At 39.1% G+C, this 17757-nt stretch overlaps 1 protein-coding gene across 10 annotated transcripts in view; it reads left to right on the top strand.

Moving 5' to 3' along the window:
- Positions 1–17757, top strand: part of POU2F1 (POU class 2 homeobox 1) — a 144747-nt gene that overhangs the window by 89643 nt on the left and 37347 nt on the right. For all 10 annotated transcript variants that reach the window (XR_005932893.1, XM_030019586.2, XM_030019583.2 and 7 more), the window contains 8 exons: positions 3247–3341; positions 5674–5847; positions 9526–9667; positions 11764–11909; positions 12745–12924; positions 15561–15666; positions 16093–16438; positions 17304–17392. Coding sequence is in view for 9 of the 10 variants with exons in the window: in XM_030019586.2 (XP_029875446.1) it covers positions 3247–3341; positions 5674–5847; positions 9526–9667; positions 11764–11909; positions 12745–12924; positions 15561–15666; positions 16093–16438; positions 17304–17392 (1278 nt within the window). In the remaining variant the exon portion in view is untranslated. The remainder of the gene's footprint in view (positions 1–3246; positions 3342–5673; positions 5848–9525; positions 9668–11763; positions 11910–12744; positions 12925–15560; positions 15667–16092; positions 16439–17303; positions 17393–17757) is intronic.

Genomic DNA, 17757 nt, shown 5'->3' with positions numbered 1-17757 from the left:
GCTTAATGTCTGTTGCATCTCATTGCTGTGCACCCTCAAGAAGAGTCCATTTCTGTCTTTGAAGACAGCAGTAGGATCTCACTTAGTCTTCTCATAAGACTGAACAAACCAGCTCACTTATCCATTCCTCGTATGGGTGTTCCAGCCTGTTAGCCACTCTGGTGGGCCTTGAATGTACAAAATCCAGGATGTCATTGTGTCTTGCACTGTGAAACCCAAGGCTGAACACAGTCCTCCAGATGTGGTCTCACAAGTGCCAAATGGAGGGGAAGAATCACAGCCCTTGATCTGCTGGCTGCACTCTTGCAAATACAGCCCAAGATGTAGTCAACTGTCTTTATTGTAAGGGCACTCCGCTGGCTCATGTTCATCTTATTTTCCTCTAGAATCCCCAGGTCTTTTTTCTGCGAAACTGCTTTCTAGCCAGCCAGTGCCCACCCTGTATTGCTGTACAGGGTTATTCCAGCTCCCATGCAGGACGTTGCATTTTCCTGCATTGATCTTCATGAGGTTCCAGTTGTCCAGCCTGTCTAGACCCTGCCTTCTGGCCTATTGACCACTCTACCCATATTTGGTATTGTCCACAAACTTGCTGAGAATGTATTTTGTCCCGTCATCCTTATTGGTAATAAAGATGTTAAACAGTATTGATGCCAGTATGAGTCCCTAAGGAAACAGTGACGTTTGAAACACCAATAGCTCAGCCGTTGCCTAAAAGGTGCAGTTTTGGACTTAGACTGTATTTAAAAGGCTGTGCTATGTGCCCTGTAAGTTAAGTTACTGAAGTTATCTTGGACTGAAGTGGGGAACAACAGTTTTTCCTCAGAAAAAAAACCCAAAGGTGAAGCTTAGACTAGTACAAATCATGTCTGCAAAGAGCAAAACTGCAGCTGCCCACCCATGGAAGCCAACAAGAGTGCAAAGCATGTGCATGGCAACTGTCTGAAAAGACTGTAAGTCAGTGGAAAAGGTGCATACTTTGCCAAAACAGTTCAGCTGCTTTCCCCATCCCCCGATCTTCCCCCTACCTCAGTCAGCTGCAGGTTGAACTAACTTGTTTTTTCTCCAGTTTCTGCCTGAGATGCCTTGTATTAGTATTTCTTAAATAGGACAAAATGATGTAAAAACTGAGTAGATTAAACATGTTCAGAATATTTTATACTGTCCTTCAGTGAAAATTACTTCAGAACATACAAGTGAGAATAAAATGAGGAAGAGTGTAGTTGTCTTGTGCTCTTCAGCAGAAGTGTTATTGTCAGAAAAACATCCTCTGGGATTTCTTTGAGGACAGAAAAAATCACAAAAGGACAGTCCTAATTACTCTGATTACGGTCATAAGATGAGTCAGTAACTTGTGATCGATGGTGTTACCAGTGGACTAGAGGTCAAAAGTGGTCACTGTCAGCTGCCTATTTTTGGTTTCATTGTTGGTCAGCCACCCTGTAGGGTCAGTGTGATGGCTTGCCCCTTTCTATTTCAAGTTGTCAGTTAAAAGTCACTGTCACTAAATGAAGGTCAAAACCTCTTCACTTAGAGGTGACTGTTCACTAATTAATATTTAGAGTTGGGCAGCTGAAATCATCTTTCAAGTGAACAAATATTTGCATTGTAAAAAGCACTGTGTAACTGTAGTAGGTAGCTGTCTTGGAAGTTCCTTAAGCTGATCCATTCCCTCACTGTGTCTTTTCAAAAACACAGCTGGAACATGGTGATTATGTGGTGCAAAGCAAATTTACATAGTTGTCTATGCTGTACTATTATGTTGCATAAGCAGCTGGCTTTATTCTGTAGGTCTTGAGCATTTTGATAGCAACACATCGTGTTTAAAATACATATTCAACACTGTTTAAAAAAAAAAAAAAGTAACACTAATGTCACTGTCAGAAGACAATTCTTCTGTAGTTGTGTATCCCTCATTGAGGATACGTTTTCTTCTTCCTACCCATGGTAGTCCTTCTTTTCATGTCTTCTTTGGCCTTAACCTCACATAAAACATCCAGTTTCTCACTTGGTATTTATCAAGTCCTAAATTCCTGTGTCCCCTACCTGTATTCTGCTAAGAGGTAGCTGGTCATGAGCGGTATGCTCTGATTGATCGGCCTGCTGCTGAGCCAGAACAGACCATGTTGAACTCAAATTACAGAATTTAAGTGGTACTTGCTTGGTGTTCTGCCCTCTGAGTGGCCATAGTGTCCATCTGTTGTCATGCCATCGTTCCCTCCTGATTTCAGGTTTTTAGAATAACAGTAATATTTTTCAGAATAAAATTGAGGGAGTTGACTAACTGTAGGTATATTTTTGTCAAGATTCTTACCCCTTAAAAATAGATAAATTTTAGTATTAGAAATGCAAAAAAAAAAAAAAATCAGATAACTTCTAGTTAAAATATATAGATGCAAGCATATATCTCAATTTCCTGAGAGATTTAATAAACCATACAAATAGTAGACTGTAAGAGAATTTATTTTTAGAATGACAGCATATTGTGTATATTGGTTGCATCAGTCCCAAATGTTCTTTAATGTTGTCACCTTTTCATAATAGCAGGGGTTTTCATATATTCAGTGTAATGTTTATTCTATTTGTGCAATTTAAGCAGTGTTCAGTATCTTACCTAAGCTTTAAGTTCTGGTTAATTTTCCAAAAGATTCCTTCTTTATTTCAGCCAGGAGGAGGTTAACTGGGCTTGTTTTGTCTTCTGGTGTGGTCTGCCTGAGTTTGCCAGAGAAAGTTGCCTTCTTTTGTTAGGCAAAAGCCTGGCATGGGGTGATACGGAGAGGGAGAAGGGTGATCAAGGAGCCAGATTTGTGGTTTTGATTAGTATTCAGTTGTTGGATTTGATCTGATTAGTGTTCAGTTGTTTATTTTTATATGGCGCTCTAATTCTTGGGCAGCTGTTGGTTACAGGAGGAGGTTTACCCAAAATCTGAAATAGCTGAAAGGGGCAATAAATGATTCCTGCACACAGAACTGGGATAACCTAGATCACTGCAAACTCTTTCTGCAGGGTAGACTAGTACAGACTTCTCTCTTTTAGCCTTCTGTCACCACATATACTTAAGGAAAATGCAAGGGGATTTTGGACTGAGAAGTCCAAAGTCTGAAGATATCTACGCAGGGATGAAATGAAGGCTTGCATATCAAATTTTTTGTAACTTTCATTATTTGGCAAGAGCCTTTTTTCACCTCATTTCATGTTTTAGTCTTTTTAAATGACAAACCAAACCCACCCTTTTCTCTCTCCAGGTCTCCTGCAAGCGCAGAATCTCTTAACGCAACTACCTCAGCAAAGCCAAGCCAACCTCCTGCAGTCTCAGCCAAGCATCACCCTTGCCTCGCAGGTCAGGCTTATTTCTACAGTTCATGAGTTGCTTTGAGGGGATTTAAGCTATTGCAATTGAGCGGACCCTTTGTATTAGTTACTAGAGTAGATATTGTAGCTGTTATAGCGAGTTTGTCTTTCTAGATAGATTCAGTGTGGAGCTGAAGTATCAGTAACTTCAGTTTTGTAGTTTCCACCCTAATGTGCCTCTTTTAATGCATTTAACACTGTAAATTTTTATTTTTAGCTGAAAATTTCCGTGATTGGTATCTTGAGTTAATGGCACTAGAGCATCATTTGATTTCTTGTAAGGCTTTCTTGGACAATCTAAAAATTTGTGAAATTCAGAGGAGCAAGGTGTGGGCTACCTAAAAAGCTCAAAAAGAGGATTACTGACAAGTATCTTTTTTTCTAAAGAGTGCAGTGTTAATCTATCTTTATTGTAGCCTAGTTGTTTTGCTATTATTGCTAAGTCATTGCCAGTCTTATTAGCTACCTTCTGTGAAAGTGAAGAGGTTGTTAGAAATGCATTAAATATTCTGTTAGTATATGTTAAAATATTAAAACTCTATGATTAAGCTTTCAGACTGTAAGAAAAACAATTTTAAGGTTGCATGTGCCTGCAAATTCAGTTTTGCTTCACTCTGGATTTTACTGTGCAGTTTAGTTACATGACGGCATGCTGTTTCTCAAATACTGTGTAATATCATACGGTATCTTCCTGCCAACTTGGTTACATATAAGAATTTTCTAGTCTGTAATAAGATGCCTGAGTCTATCAGAGTCTTAGAAAACTGCATCTTCTATTATACCACCTATATTTTTCATGCACCATGTGGAAAATGGAATTTGTCTCACCTCTGTAGTTCATACCTCAGTTAGCTGCATGATTCCCTACTAAAGATTATACTTGGATTAAAAAAAGTATCAAAACTACAAAGAGAAAATAAATTATATAAAGGGGGTAAAGTCAGTAAAGACATATTGCAGTAATTACCCACTATGTTTAATGTAAATTAAAAAATATTAAAAACCTTTATAGTGTGGCACATATATCTGCAATCCTAGAAAGATCATATATGATCACATTATTTCTCAGGTAATGGAATTATAGATCCTGACCTCCCTCTACCATCTGCTATGCACTGCAAAATACTGCACTAAACCAGGAGAAAAACAACATAAGGAGCTACATAAAGACTCAGCTGTATGTAGGCCATTTCTTTTAGAACAGCCGTTTCTGGACCTTTGCATAGACTTTGCATAGTACTGTAGCATTGCATAGACTTGAGGCTGTTCTTATTTGGCCTGAAGGAGTCCGTAGTTTCAGAACTGGGCATAGGACATAAAAACACAAAGTCACCTTTACGTAAGAACCTCAGCTCAACTGAACAAAATTTAACGAGAGCAAATGATTTGTCTCTGCATCTCAGTTTGTCTATGATATGTAAGAAGGTAGAGTTACGCACTCCAAACATGTTTCCAATGTTCCTGTTGCACATAAAGCCTGAACTGTGCAATACCAGATCTTCATATATTTTGGTCACCTGTGAATATTTTCCATGATGCTCAGTTTTTTTTAGATTCTTATTATTACTGCATAGCAAAACACTCTAGTATGCCAATGTTCAGGAATAGTGAACCTCATGTGGACTTCCTGGAAAATTAGCCTTTTCTATAGAGGAAAAACGTGACCTAAAACGAATTATTTTTCTGCAGGTTGCCTTTGCTTAATTTCTTGTATCACCAGTACAATAATTCTTACTGTTTTAAGTATCAACAGAAGGGTTAGAGGTACATCTAGTTTCTTCTCACTGGAAGAGTTGAGTCAGTCACAAGAGATGGCGTTAGAGGAAACTTGCCATGTTTGCTGTACCTGTATGTGCTCGCTGTTCCAAGATTAAATAGAAGACTTGAATCTTTTGGGCTGATGACAATCTGCCGCCTCACACAAGCAGTAAATTCAATTTTAAAATGATTAAAAGGGGATGAATGCCAAGCTGTCTATAAATGATAGAACTATATCAAGTGAGAGTGTTCAGCCTTTCTTTGAGCAGCTTCTGTAGCAAGTGAAAGTTGTTGGTTATCTGCTGCATTGAACATCTCTTACTTTTCTTTAATTGGTTCTGACAGAGCCTTTAAAAGGCTGTCATACTAATACAGTTTTCTGGATTGTGATTGCTCATTCTTGAGAGGAATGTAAATAAATTGGAGGAACTTTCAGACTGCTGGAAATGTCAAATTCATTGATCTTTCTCACAGAAACCTCACATACCTTTTTTGAATTTAATTTTTGCTGATTATTCTTTTAAGTCTGATTTTCATCTTTTCCTTGCACTCTATCTTAATAGCCAGCAACCCCAACACGCACAATAGCAGCGACCCCCATTCAGCCACTTCCACAGAGCCAGTCAACACCAAAGCGAATCGACACTCCCAGCTTGGAGGAGCCCAGTGACCTTGAGGAGCTTGAGCAGTTTGCCAAGACTTTCAAACAAAGACGGATCAAACTTGGATTCACTCAGGTGAGACTGAGTACCTTAGTGGCTGCCAGTGTGCATTCTAAGGTCTCATCTTTCAAGTCTGGAGGGAGACTACAATTCCACCTTTTCCTGGGAGAACCTTCTTAAATAGGGTTATGCTCTGGCCTTTATGTAGGGGATTTCTAAGAAGTGACAGAAAAAGCCATACATCCATCTTACTTCCCTGTTGGTTTTAAAGCATAGCCATTTTCCCAGCAGGTACGTGCATTTACTAGCTCCAGATGTCATTGCATGTGCACTATTCATTCTATAGGATGTAAAATGAATGGGACAAAGCACTTTAAAGCTGCCTTCAGAAGTACACAGTTCCAAAAATCATACAGCACAATTAACTGCTCTCTGTGTTTAAAAAGTATATCAGAACTGTGGAGTTGCTTTGGATGTTAAAGGGTTTTTATCTCTCAAGTGTATTTTCCCATTAAACATCAATGATTTCTGTATTTAATGCTTTTGCTAAGGTTCCTAAACAAAACCTGAAAGGACTGTCACCTTTGAAGTTCTCTCCTTACAGAGGTGAACTGGAGTTGTGGTTTGTTTTGGTTTGCTTAAAAGCTCAGAAATACCCATAGAGCAGAAGAAAAGTAATCTTGAACATAGTGAAATTAAAAATACAAAGTGCATTTATATGTTCCGTTATTCTGTTGAAGGGAAATGCTGCTTGGATTTTTTTTCCCACAAAATTAAATTATCTGTCCAGGTAAACAGTTGATTTTGGCAGGAATTTGTGGTAAGCATAGGCATGTTTTCGTTAGAAGAAATAGCATGCAAAAATCAAAGTAGGTATTTAAAAGTCTGAGCTCAGAGCAGTCAGTCCAACATATGTGATTTGTTCCCCCCCCCCCCGCCCAGAATAAGTAAATCTACTCTAGCTGAAAGTATGTGCTGAAGTCAGATTTATTTTTCTGGCAAAGCCCTAAATGTTTGAAAAATCAGGGTTCATAATGAAAGTTCCTGGCAGCATCTTAATTATAACTCAAGAACAGAATGTTCTTAGTAAAATGAAGTGCATTTTGCTGGCATGTGTACCTCCTTCCCTCCCTTCTTTCCACTAGAGGGAGGCACAGAAATACAAGTTATGGACACACACAAAAGCTAGAATAGAGCAGAACAGAGTAAAATACAATAGCTTCCCTATAGCCTGACTGAGGAGATTCATGCAGATCTTTAGTTATTATGTTTAATCTGCCCTGCTGTGAGATAATTATAAAGGTTCAACTAGACTTTTTAAGTTATGGGTTAACCTTTCTTTATTGATGCTGTTGTGAATTTTCATGGTGAGGAAAAATGAACACAAGTGCTTAGGCTTACATTTCAGTATTTGCCTTTGAGCTTAAAACAGGGGAATCTTGAGAAAGTGATAAAATTGCATTTTATCATTCCTATCCTACTCTGAGTTTGTATGTGTATAATTAGGCAGTTCTAATAACTTCTACCTAATTGCATAATTGGATGATAATTAGAGACCCTTATTACTTTGGTTTCCTATAGTTGGATAAATAGACTGCCTTTCAGAGGATAAAAGAAATTTATTTCCAGTGGTACTGTAAGCTTTTTCAGACTCACGCCACCCCTGCCTTTCAAAAATAATTGTAAAATTCAGTTTGCATTGCAAACTAATCGCTACATTCTGTCTTGTGAACGATATAACGAGTTTTGAATTTCTGCAGTTCTGTCTCTTCTCCCACCCTGAAAAGTGGGTGATGGACTTAAATCCTTTTGTTTAATTGTTTTCCTTAAAAATATCTCCCATGTTTGACATACAGAGACACAATGAGCATACTGCATTTTAGCATTATTGCAGGTATGTGACTAATTGGTCGGTACAAATTCAAGCTGTGTGAGCAAACATTTTAGACAATGTTATTTTTATTCTGTAAAAGGTATTACCTCTGCTAGTCCCTCTGAGTTTCTTAATAGATCAGTACACACAACAAGGATGTACCTTATAAACAGTTACAGTCCAGTACCGGAGCTTCATTTGACCTACAGAGTAGATCAGATGTGTATAGCCTTTATCCTCTGTTCCATCCATCCTTTCAGTGGCCCATCCCGATAAATAAAATTCTCATCCCAATATGTAAATTCATTTACCTACAGCTGAAATGCTGCCACCTCTTGGCATTGAAAACTATTGACAAAGAAATGGTTAACTATTCATTTTAAATCAGATGGCAAATGTTAGTAAGAACAACATAAATACCAGAATTAAATTTAGTTGGGGGACTGGAGCAAATTTCATAACTCTTTCCTGCCAAGACATAAATCAACTTATCTCTAAAATGGTTTACATAGCCAGGTTTTCTTCTTCATAAACCCAGTAGAACATCCATGTTACTTCTCTTGGAATGATTTATGAGTTTTAAAATGCACAGAATCCTGGCATATGGTAGAGGTATAAATGTGAGTTACCACGTGTTTCCTCTGATTGAAGGGCATACAAACCAATTGTTCTGGTCCTCTTCTAGGAAGGAAATTGTTTTCTTTACACAACCTGCACAATTTACTAAGCTTACCAAAGGTGGTTTTCTCCCTCGCTTGTACATGGCCACTCTGCACGCTATTAGTATACTTGTACCAAACTGCGGTTGTGGATCTGACCTAAAAGGAAAGAAAGCAAGCTTTATGCACAATCCAACTAACCCACTTGCAATTAAACTCCACTAACTATGCTCAAGCTTTTCAGCCTCTTCTTTTAGAATTTTCATATTTTTTTTGTGTTAAAAAATAAAAATCTAAATTAAACTACTTTAGACCAAATAGCATACTTAAAAAATAATTACATTTTTTCAAAGGGCAGGACCTTCCAGCTTTAAAACAAAACAAGAAAACATTATGGTGTTTTTAACAGCCACGATCAAGAATGGATTGATTTTTTTATTATTTTTAAACAAGACTTTCCAAGTGTAAACTATATAGATGCATATATATATATATATATTAGGGTAAGCAGAATGTCTGATAGCTGGCTAAAACTGAGTTTTGAAAAGCAATAACAGATGTAAAGAGATGATCCTCTGTCTGTAAATCTCATGGGTAGCTTTTTGGCAGATGGGTTATGGTAGTGAAGACTACGGCTAATCATTATTTGAAATGGTTCAACTTCTTGTCCGCTTTGAAATGTGTATCTGTAGGGAGAAGTTTGGTTTGAACCTCAGAAGATATTAAAAGTTCAGATAAGCGTATTTTTGCATCTATTTAAATGTGGTATATGTTTGCAAACATCTTTTCAAGAGTGTTTTCTACTAATCTGAGAACATTAATTCACTGCATTTCTGTTTATTTGAACTTTTCTTCTTTGGTGTGAAATATGCAGATACTTAAATCTGCTCCTAAAGAGAACTTGGCCTTTACTTATTTTAAAGAACTAAGAAAAAAAATTACAAGTTAATATTCAGTGGAATGTTCTGCTCAGTGATAAAGCTAAGAAGACAAAGTATCAAGGATTTCCTGGAAAGTGTTACACAGTTAAACTGACTGAGGTTGGACATTTCTTTATGATTATTTGCTTTAGCATGAATCTTGGTAGTGCTGAGCAAGTTTCTGTGAAACTGAAATCCCATGCAGCAGTGGAGTCACTGAGAGAACACAAGAACGTGACAGGATTCCTTGCATTGGAAGTGCCTATGTTGGTGAATCCCTTTTTTCTCTTTCTTTGTCCAGGGTGATGTTGGGCTCGCTATGGGCAAACTCTATGGAAATGACTTCAGCCAAACTACCATCTCTCGCTTTGAAGCCTTGAACCTCAGCTTTAAGAACATGTGCAAGTTAAAGCCACTTCTGGAAAAGTGGCTCAATGATGCAGGTGAATGAGTCTGTATTTCTTCACCAGCCTATCAAAATCAGTAGCATTCTGAAAAACCGTGATAAACTGCTTCGTTTGTGCCCTTATGGTTTTATGAAGCCACCAAGCTTTGTAACTGTCCATGGGACAAATAAGGGTGTAGGAAAAGGGTCCATACTTCCCTTTTGAAGTGCCTATACGCATCTGAAATCATTCCAATATGAACTTTCAGAATTGTGTTCTGCAGCCAGCTGAATAATTGCATGGGATGAGGTGTAATACGTGTCATGGTTTTCCTCCTTCATGTATGTTAGTGCATATAACTTCTAATCCTCTTCTAGCTTTCTTTTTTAGATGTGTAGTAGAGAGAGGGTTGCATGTTTTTTTGTTTCAGTAGACAGAGCTTATTGCATTCATCTCCTCCCACACCCCTATGTGCGTTCTTTTCACCTCTCTCAAAGGTCTGTGTAAACACTCTCTTTCTCCCCATGGAAAGAGTTTTTTGTGAGTTAGGCTTTGCTTTTTCCTTCCAGATTATTTTTTCCTGGGATATAAGTCATTCATGATGCCAATGTTGGTAGTGTTCTTTTTTGGGGTTTTTTTTTTGGTTTTTTTTTTCCCCACCAGCAAAAGGAGCTTGGATGATGGTGCTAGGTGTTAGGATAGTGTTTAAGAGTGCCGTCAACCAGTTTTTTCTTCCAAGTATACAACCATACACAGTATAAAACTGATGGATCTGCTAAACAGATGGCAGGGATGGTATGTGCCTTCCTATTTTTACCAAAATGAAGGGAGCTTTATGCTGTCATTCTGTTGTGCTGACAGCAGTTATCTTTAGGTAATCTAGGTCTGTGATAGAAAACATAAAGATCTTCACACTCAGTGCTCTAGTCCACAGGCCACTGGTCCCCAAACCTTCCAGCAGCAGTGGATGAGTCTAGTGCTGCAAGGAATGTCATGGTTTGCTTTTCCTGCTAGCCTGAAGAAATACTTGGATCTGTAAAGTCAAGTTAAGGACTGTAAACAGTGTCAGGGTCCTTCACAGCCTGGAAGTTGGGAACCATTTTCTTTGGCTCTGATTCAGTTTCATGAAAATTTTTGGAAGAAAGATTTAGATGGCTTTAAAGGCTACTTTTAGGTAAAAGCAGGCAGCAGAAGCATAGTGATGATCCCTTCCATTACATTACATTGGAGTGTTGGAGAATTTATTGTTACAGAACTCAGCTTGTTCTGTGGGGCTTTCAAGATGGAGAGGGGTTTCAGCACGTTTATGGGTGCCATTACTGGGGGGGGGGGGGGGGGGGGGCGAATCCAGAAAATAATGAACTGAATGTACTTGGCCATTTGAGCCTACCAGAATGATCTTAGGCATTATGAACTTTGACACCTGCTTATCACCCACAAACTCCAGTGCAGTGAGGGATCTCCAGCCATAATTAATAACTTTAAATTCCCTGCTGGAACCTGCCTGTTGGTTATTTTGCACTTTCTGCTACAAAGTGGGGTCAAGTGTGTTTTCTGTTTGCTCTTCTGTGGAGCCAGAAAGACAGGATTAGGGGTTGGCAGCTAGAGACCTAGTGAAGCTAAGGAGGGGGAGCTGCTAGCTGTGTAGGCTGTTCCGTAGAACTGCATAGCACTGAGTATCTGCTAAGATCTCCAGAGAGAAGAGGTTGAACACTGTGAAGTGGGCTATGAACTTCTTCCTATTGTGTATTGCAGAGTGGGTAAAAGAAATTTCAGGCTGCTTAGAATTTTTCAAAATTGCCTGTGATTTACAGCTGTGGCTCATGGATATCAGTTACTGCTCTTTTTATTTTACACTGCGACTTGCAGTGAATGAATGCAGGGTGGAATGAGATAAGGGAGACAAATTTTGTATAGGTATTATAAAAGGGATCCTGTGGTAGCATACAGGACCAGAGAGCGCCCTCTGGGCTTACTTGTAGCTTTTAAGTTTCAAGTATATGTTGTAATTTACAAGTACAGCAGAAATCTCTATATATCTGGAATACATACCGAGCAGGTTTTAATATACCTTGCACAGGTGAAGCACACTTGCATTAGATTGCACTGCATTCAAATAAAGTCTCCTGATTTATGTTACTTTCTTTTTTCAGAAAACCTCTCGTCTGATTCAACTCTCTCCAGCCCAAGTGCCCTGAATTCTCCAGGGCTGGGGATTGAAGGCTTGAACCGTAGGAGGAAGAAACGCACCAGCATAGAGACCAACATACGTGTGGCCTTAGAGAAGAGTTTCCTGGAGGTCAGTGACCCTGTTGCTCTGCTCAGCCTATAAAGAAATGAAGAAACTTTGCTTAACAGTCATATCTCTTAGAGTGAACCCATTACTGTGCTATTTAGGAAGGTGCTTGTATTAAACAAAGTGAATACAAAGGCTGTGCCAAGAAGCACACATCAATGTCTACTTCACTTAAACAAACAAACAAACAAACAAACCCACAACACAAAACCCCTCAAAAAAACTCACTGGTTCTTGCAGTTCACTGACTTTGTGATTTCACGTTCCAAGATACTGAGCCATAGATCTAAGCTTGGTATTCTGCACATCGAAAGGAAGAAAAAAGATTACCTTTCTGAGAATGGGTAAATGGGTGACAGTCTAAACATATATAATGTGAGTTTTTTAGCTGGCCTTACGTTACTCCTGTTAGGCACTTTGTGCAGCTATATGGGCAGATAGCCTCTGTAAGTAGTCTGTTCAATCTACCTGTCTTTCATTTAGGTCTAGACAACTTGGGGTTATTTGGCTATTGCTATAGTTAATCTCTCCTATTCCTTTTTGAGAGATGCTGAAAGAAAGATTTCCATATCAAGGTCTAGAATTCCTTGAAGGATTAACTCACAAGTCAGATCCCTTCTCTCAAAAAGAAGCATGTGAGCTTAGTCTTCATCACCTGTCTCTGAGGAACACAGCTGTAACTAGGAAAATGGAGGGCAGAAGTATCTATTGTGGTCTCTCTCTACTGTACCACTGACCAAATTCTGGATATAAATGGCCCATCCAGATTTCTGCCTAGTGAAGAAGCAGCTTCAGAAGGTAATTTCATAGCTTTTCAAGTACCATTTCCTTTTCTCAGAACCAAAAGCCTACCTCGGATGAGATCACCATGATAGCTGACCAGCTAAACATGGAGAAGGAGGTGATCCGCGTTTGGTTCTGTAACCGGCGCCAGAAGGAGAAAAGGATCAACCCACCCAGCAGTGGTGGAACCAGCAGCTCGCCCATCAAAGCAATTTTCCCTTGCCCAACCTCACTGGTAAGGATCAAGAAACTGTGTTGACAAAGATCACTGGAAGAGATAGTTCTACTGTGCTCACTGTGGAAGTTGCACATGCTACACCTTCTTTGTACAGCAGACTTGTTCTCACAAATTTATATTTTACTGGCATTTTAAATATCCTACTCGCATACTAAGAGAGATAATGCTTACAAATCAGGCAGTAGTTGGGCCTTCAGTTGGGGTGTTTTATTTAGTCAGCTCGTGAGTAAATATTCTGACTAGCAAATTTGCAGTTGGGGTTATTGCTTTGAACATATTTCACATAGTAACTCCAGTTTGTATCTGGACTTTCTCTCTTGCCCAAACTTTTTTGTAAAATAATGGTAATAAAAAAACACTTAACAGCTCTACCCCTTCCCTCGTATTTTGGCTGCTCTGATAAGTAGATGAACAGCAGTAAACTGCATCATTTGGAGACTTAAGTCACACAAATCCAATGATACCATTGTTGTCACTTTTAGTCAGGAATGATTTATATAAAAAAAGATATGGAACAAAGGAACAATTTAGCTAATACTCATGTAATTAATTTCCCACACTTGTATTTGCCTCAGGTAAACACAAACTTCATGAAAATAAGAGTAACAAAACACATGCATCAAGGTTCCTTCAGCTCCTTTGCTACCAATGTCCATGGAGGTCTGTTCTCATAAATAGAAACAGTAGCTATTAGATTTCATAGTAGCTATGCTAATAGGAATGTGGTGGAATTTATGTAGCCTGTAGCTGTCCTTTTGTAGTGTTTATTCCACCCTCATCACTGTAGTAGCTAATATCTTCCAGTACTTCATTAAACCATTAATTTTGGTGACGTGTCATTCTTTCCCCTCATCCTTGTCTCAGGATGTGTGCATGCAACTTTTTGTTTCAGGGGAAGGGATGTGTTAAATGTACTTAGTCTTTTTTTTATTTTTATTTTTAATGTTTTTCCCCAATTGGAAAGCAAGGTCTTGCTACCAAAGCAGAACATGGTGGGATTTGTGATAGCGTTTTAGTAGCCATGCAAGTTTACTCAGACCACAACTTAAGCAAGCTCTCCATCATAAATTTCCCTTTTGTTATATACTGCCATTGAATGTAAGAAATTGAGGTGTTCACCACAGTCTCGTTTTTTTTCAGTGATGTTTCACTAAGCATTTTCACTCATTTTAAGTTTCTTGTAAGACTGTGCTACCACTCAAATGGATATTCCAGCCCTGCTGCCCCCAGCCTTCACTGGCTATGTGCTTTGTTGATTCCTTGCGTCAGCTCTGGAGATTACGGGTGCATAGTATGATTGGGATTAGTTTACTAGTTCAACTGCAAATTAACCATGTGAAGAACAATGATGAATTCTCAGTATGGCTAGATAACCAATCTGACTTGTAGCCTGGCTGCACAAGTGCTAGGGCTCTGAAGCAAGATCGGAGGGGAATGCTCCTTTTGATTGCAGCCTACTTTTGCATTGGCAGAGTCAGTCTTTGCAACCACGGGGTTAGCTGTATTAATTCTAGGTCACTCACTGCCCTGAAATATGGATTGTGACCTTGGCCTTAACTGTTCGGTGGGCAGATGACAGATATGATGCCTGGGCTGCATTAGCGGGAAGTGTACTATGTATCTAGCTCTTCTTTATTTCATATACTATTTGAGGTGGGTGGAAAGCTTTTAGATCTGTCCCAGTTGCCCAGTCTTGTTTAAAATGCATGAAGCATTTGACTTCCTATAAGAGGATATGCAGCATGAGAGAGATTTCTCTGATAATAAACTTAAAGGTAAGAGAGGGGAAAGGAGGAAGATTTTAGCCTATATCCTTGGCTATGTTCTCTGGGGTAATTCTAAAGGATTCATTTCTGTCATTGTTGTATAACAGCCTTCAAATATTACTGTTGGACACCATTTCTTGTCCATAAAAAGTTCTTTTTCTCCTTATATTTCATTTTTCCTCATAAGCTAGTTCCTCCAGCCTTAAATCTTTGGTGTTTTTTATCTGTAATGTCTTCAGTTTATTGTAGCTTTCTGTAATAAGCTGTCCACAAATAAAAATAGGTAGTGTCATTTGAATGTTTTAAAATTCAGAGATCCTTCCCCTGGCACAAGGAAACTTATCAAAGTAAAGCTTATAGTTTGGTTGAGTGAAACCGAAAAGTTATTCTGTTTATCCTTGTAAACACATTGCCCTAAATACCTTTGATAATGCTGGGGCATTTAAATAATTTTATCAGAGAAAGGGATTTGGAGCTGAAAAGATGTTTAAACAAGAAAAAAACCCAGGCAGAAATAATGTATTTTGCAACTCTTTCTATAAGAGTGACTATTAAAACAAGGTGCTGTATTTGGGGGGAGGCAGAGAGGGAGGGCTAATTTGCAGTCCTGAGATAGTATGGATGTAATGGATATAGCTCCCTTCAAATACTGAATGATTAAGAATAAAGATATCGCTGGTAATTAGAGAAGGTGCTCTGGTTGGTCCACTGAATGACAAAGTAATGAAATTACAGAAAAGTTAGTTTATATGCAGTGTTTTCCCTGATAACTTCCTCAGCTGAGGATGGGAAGAAAGAAATTCAAGTCTAGTAGCTAACTCTTTGTCTTTTAACAGTTGAGCAGTTGTATTTTTTTTTGACCTCCAGGTGGCAACCACACCAAGCCTTGTGACTAGCAGTGCAGCTACAACCCTGACAGTCAATCCTGTGCTCCCTCTGACCAGTCCTGCTGTAACTAGTCTGTCAGTCACAGGTAAGGACTGATTTCTCTTGCCGCCACATTAACCATTTTACCCTTTTAAACTCTTAAAAAGGTCATTCAGTATTGGTCACTGGTATCCCAGCACATTCTTGTCATTGTTCCTTGTTACTCCACAAGGAAACTTCAGTCTTTGCGACCATTTAGTTGACTTTTCTGGGGATAAAATCACAGGTGATGCTGAAATGAAATATGCTATATGCCATTGCTAGCTTCTAGAGCTCCTCAGCCTCCTGTCGGGAAGTGTCATTTCATTGTATTCTGAGCTTCTCATTTGGACTCTTGGTGTGTTTCTTGGTTCTATGGAAATGTGTGTTTGTCTCCCTTTCAGTTGGATGTGCAGTTCAGTTCAGGTGGGTAGTGGTTTCTGTTCAGTCATGTCTGTGTTTTGTACTGATCTAACCAGAATAAATCTTCTAGGCACAACAGAAACCACCTCCAACAACACAGCAACAGTGATTTCAACAGCACCTCCAGCTTCTTCAGCAGTGACATCGCCCTCCCTGAGTCCTTCCCCTTCTGCCTCAGCCTCCACTTCGGAGGCATCCAGTGCCAGTGAGACCAGCACAACACAGACAACCTCCACTCCTTTGTCCTCCCCTCTTGGGACCAGCCAGGTGATGGTAACGGCATCAGGGTTGCAAACAGCGGCAGCAGCCGCATTACAAGGAGCTGCACAGTTGCCTGCAAATGCAAGTCTTGCTGCCATGGCTGCTGCAGCTGGACTAAACCCAGGCTTGATGGCATCCTCGCAGTTTGCAGCTGGGTAAGGATGAATTTTTCACACCCTTTTAGGTGAGATGACAGAAGAGGGAAGGAGAATTCTTGGGATAAATTGGTTTCATGTATCACTATTTTCTGGTAGCTCACTTGGTGATTCTAGTGTCATTTATGTCAAATTCTGAAGGTTTACTTATAAATAGTAATTGGCCATTCCCATCAATGTACACAAATATTGTTTTCATTTTACAGATGAAAAAGCTGTGTTGCAGAAATGTTGCTATTTGATAAGTCATCCATCCCACTGCAGAGCTTAAGAACTGCAACCTATCAGCAAATCATAAAATCTGTTATACTAATTGTAAAGTGGAGAGCTAGTCTAGACCCACTTTACACCTCTGTGTTCATTTCTCCATCACGAGCAAGAAGCTGTAAAAGATGCATGATGATGTATCGTTGAAGTTTTAGTTTTAAAAATGTTGCTCCGAGAGATTACTCGTTTCTTCAATTCCTCTTGATTTACACCTTTCTTATCTGAATCTGGGAGATTACAATAGCTCTCTAATGAGTGGCAATTTCCCCAAAATACTTTACAAGAATATTTTACAGCAACAATCAATACAAGTCATGTATTTACAGTGCCTGTACTTCAGGCACGTTGCTAACCACACAGCTGAAAGGCAACATCTACTCAAGGCATCATGAAGGAAAAACTAAAATAAACTAAAATTAGCCCTTAATCTCTGGTCGTTCCTGTGTCATCGCCCCTGTCGTCCCCCCCCCCCCCCCCCCTTTTTTTTTTTTTTTTTTTAGATATGATGGTGTACTTCTGAACAGTGACAACCTTTTCTTAAAAGTAACACTCCTTCCCTTTGTCTTTGTTTCTTCTTCCACAATCTTCCTTCCTGCAGAGGTGCCTTACTCAGTCTCAATCCAGGGACGTTAGGTGGTGCTCTCAGCCCAGCCCTGATGAGCAACAGTACACTGGCAACTATTCAAGGTCAGTAGTGTTCCTTTTAATGCATCTCTGTCATACAACTTCAGTTTACATGTTTCGTTTTTCTCTACCAAAAAAGAACACTGACTCCTCAGCACTGGACATAAATGTTACAGGAGTAAAGGTTTTACAAAATTTAAATGCACAAATACATTTTATGTATCACAGAGGTAAGAGCAGCTTCAGAAAGGGGATTAGAACTATCTATGATCTTGTGATTTACAGGAGGCATTTAAGATATTGAATGCGATGTGGAATTTATTTTGTTATCCTCCCTCCATTGGCATGTATCTCCAGCAGGTTAGAGATTTGCTTTTTATAGCTCTTCTAGCATAAGCTTGAGCAGAGTTGTGCTGTTCTGAGGTCTG

The sequence above is a fragment of the Aquila chrysaetos genome, chromosome 7 (genome assembly GCF_900496995.4).
Source record: "Aquila chrysaetos chrysaetos chromosome 7, bAquChr1.4, whole genome shotgun sequence".
Lineage (NCBI taxonomy): Eukaryota > Metazoa > Chordata > Aves > Accipitriformes > Accipitridae > Aquila > Aquila chrysaetos.
This window is presented reverse-complemented; position numbering and strand designations above follow the sequence as displayed.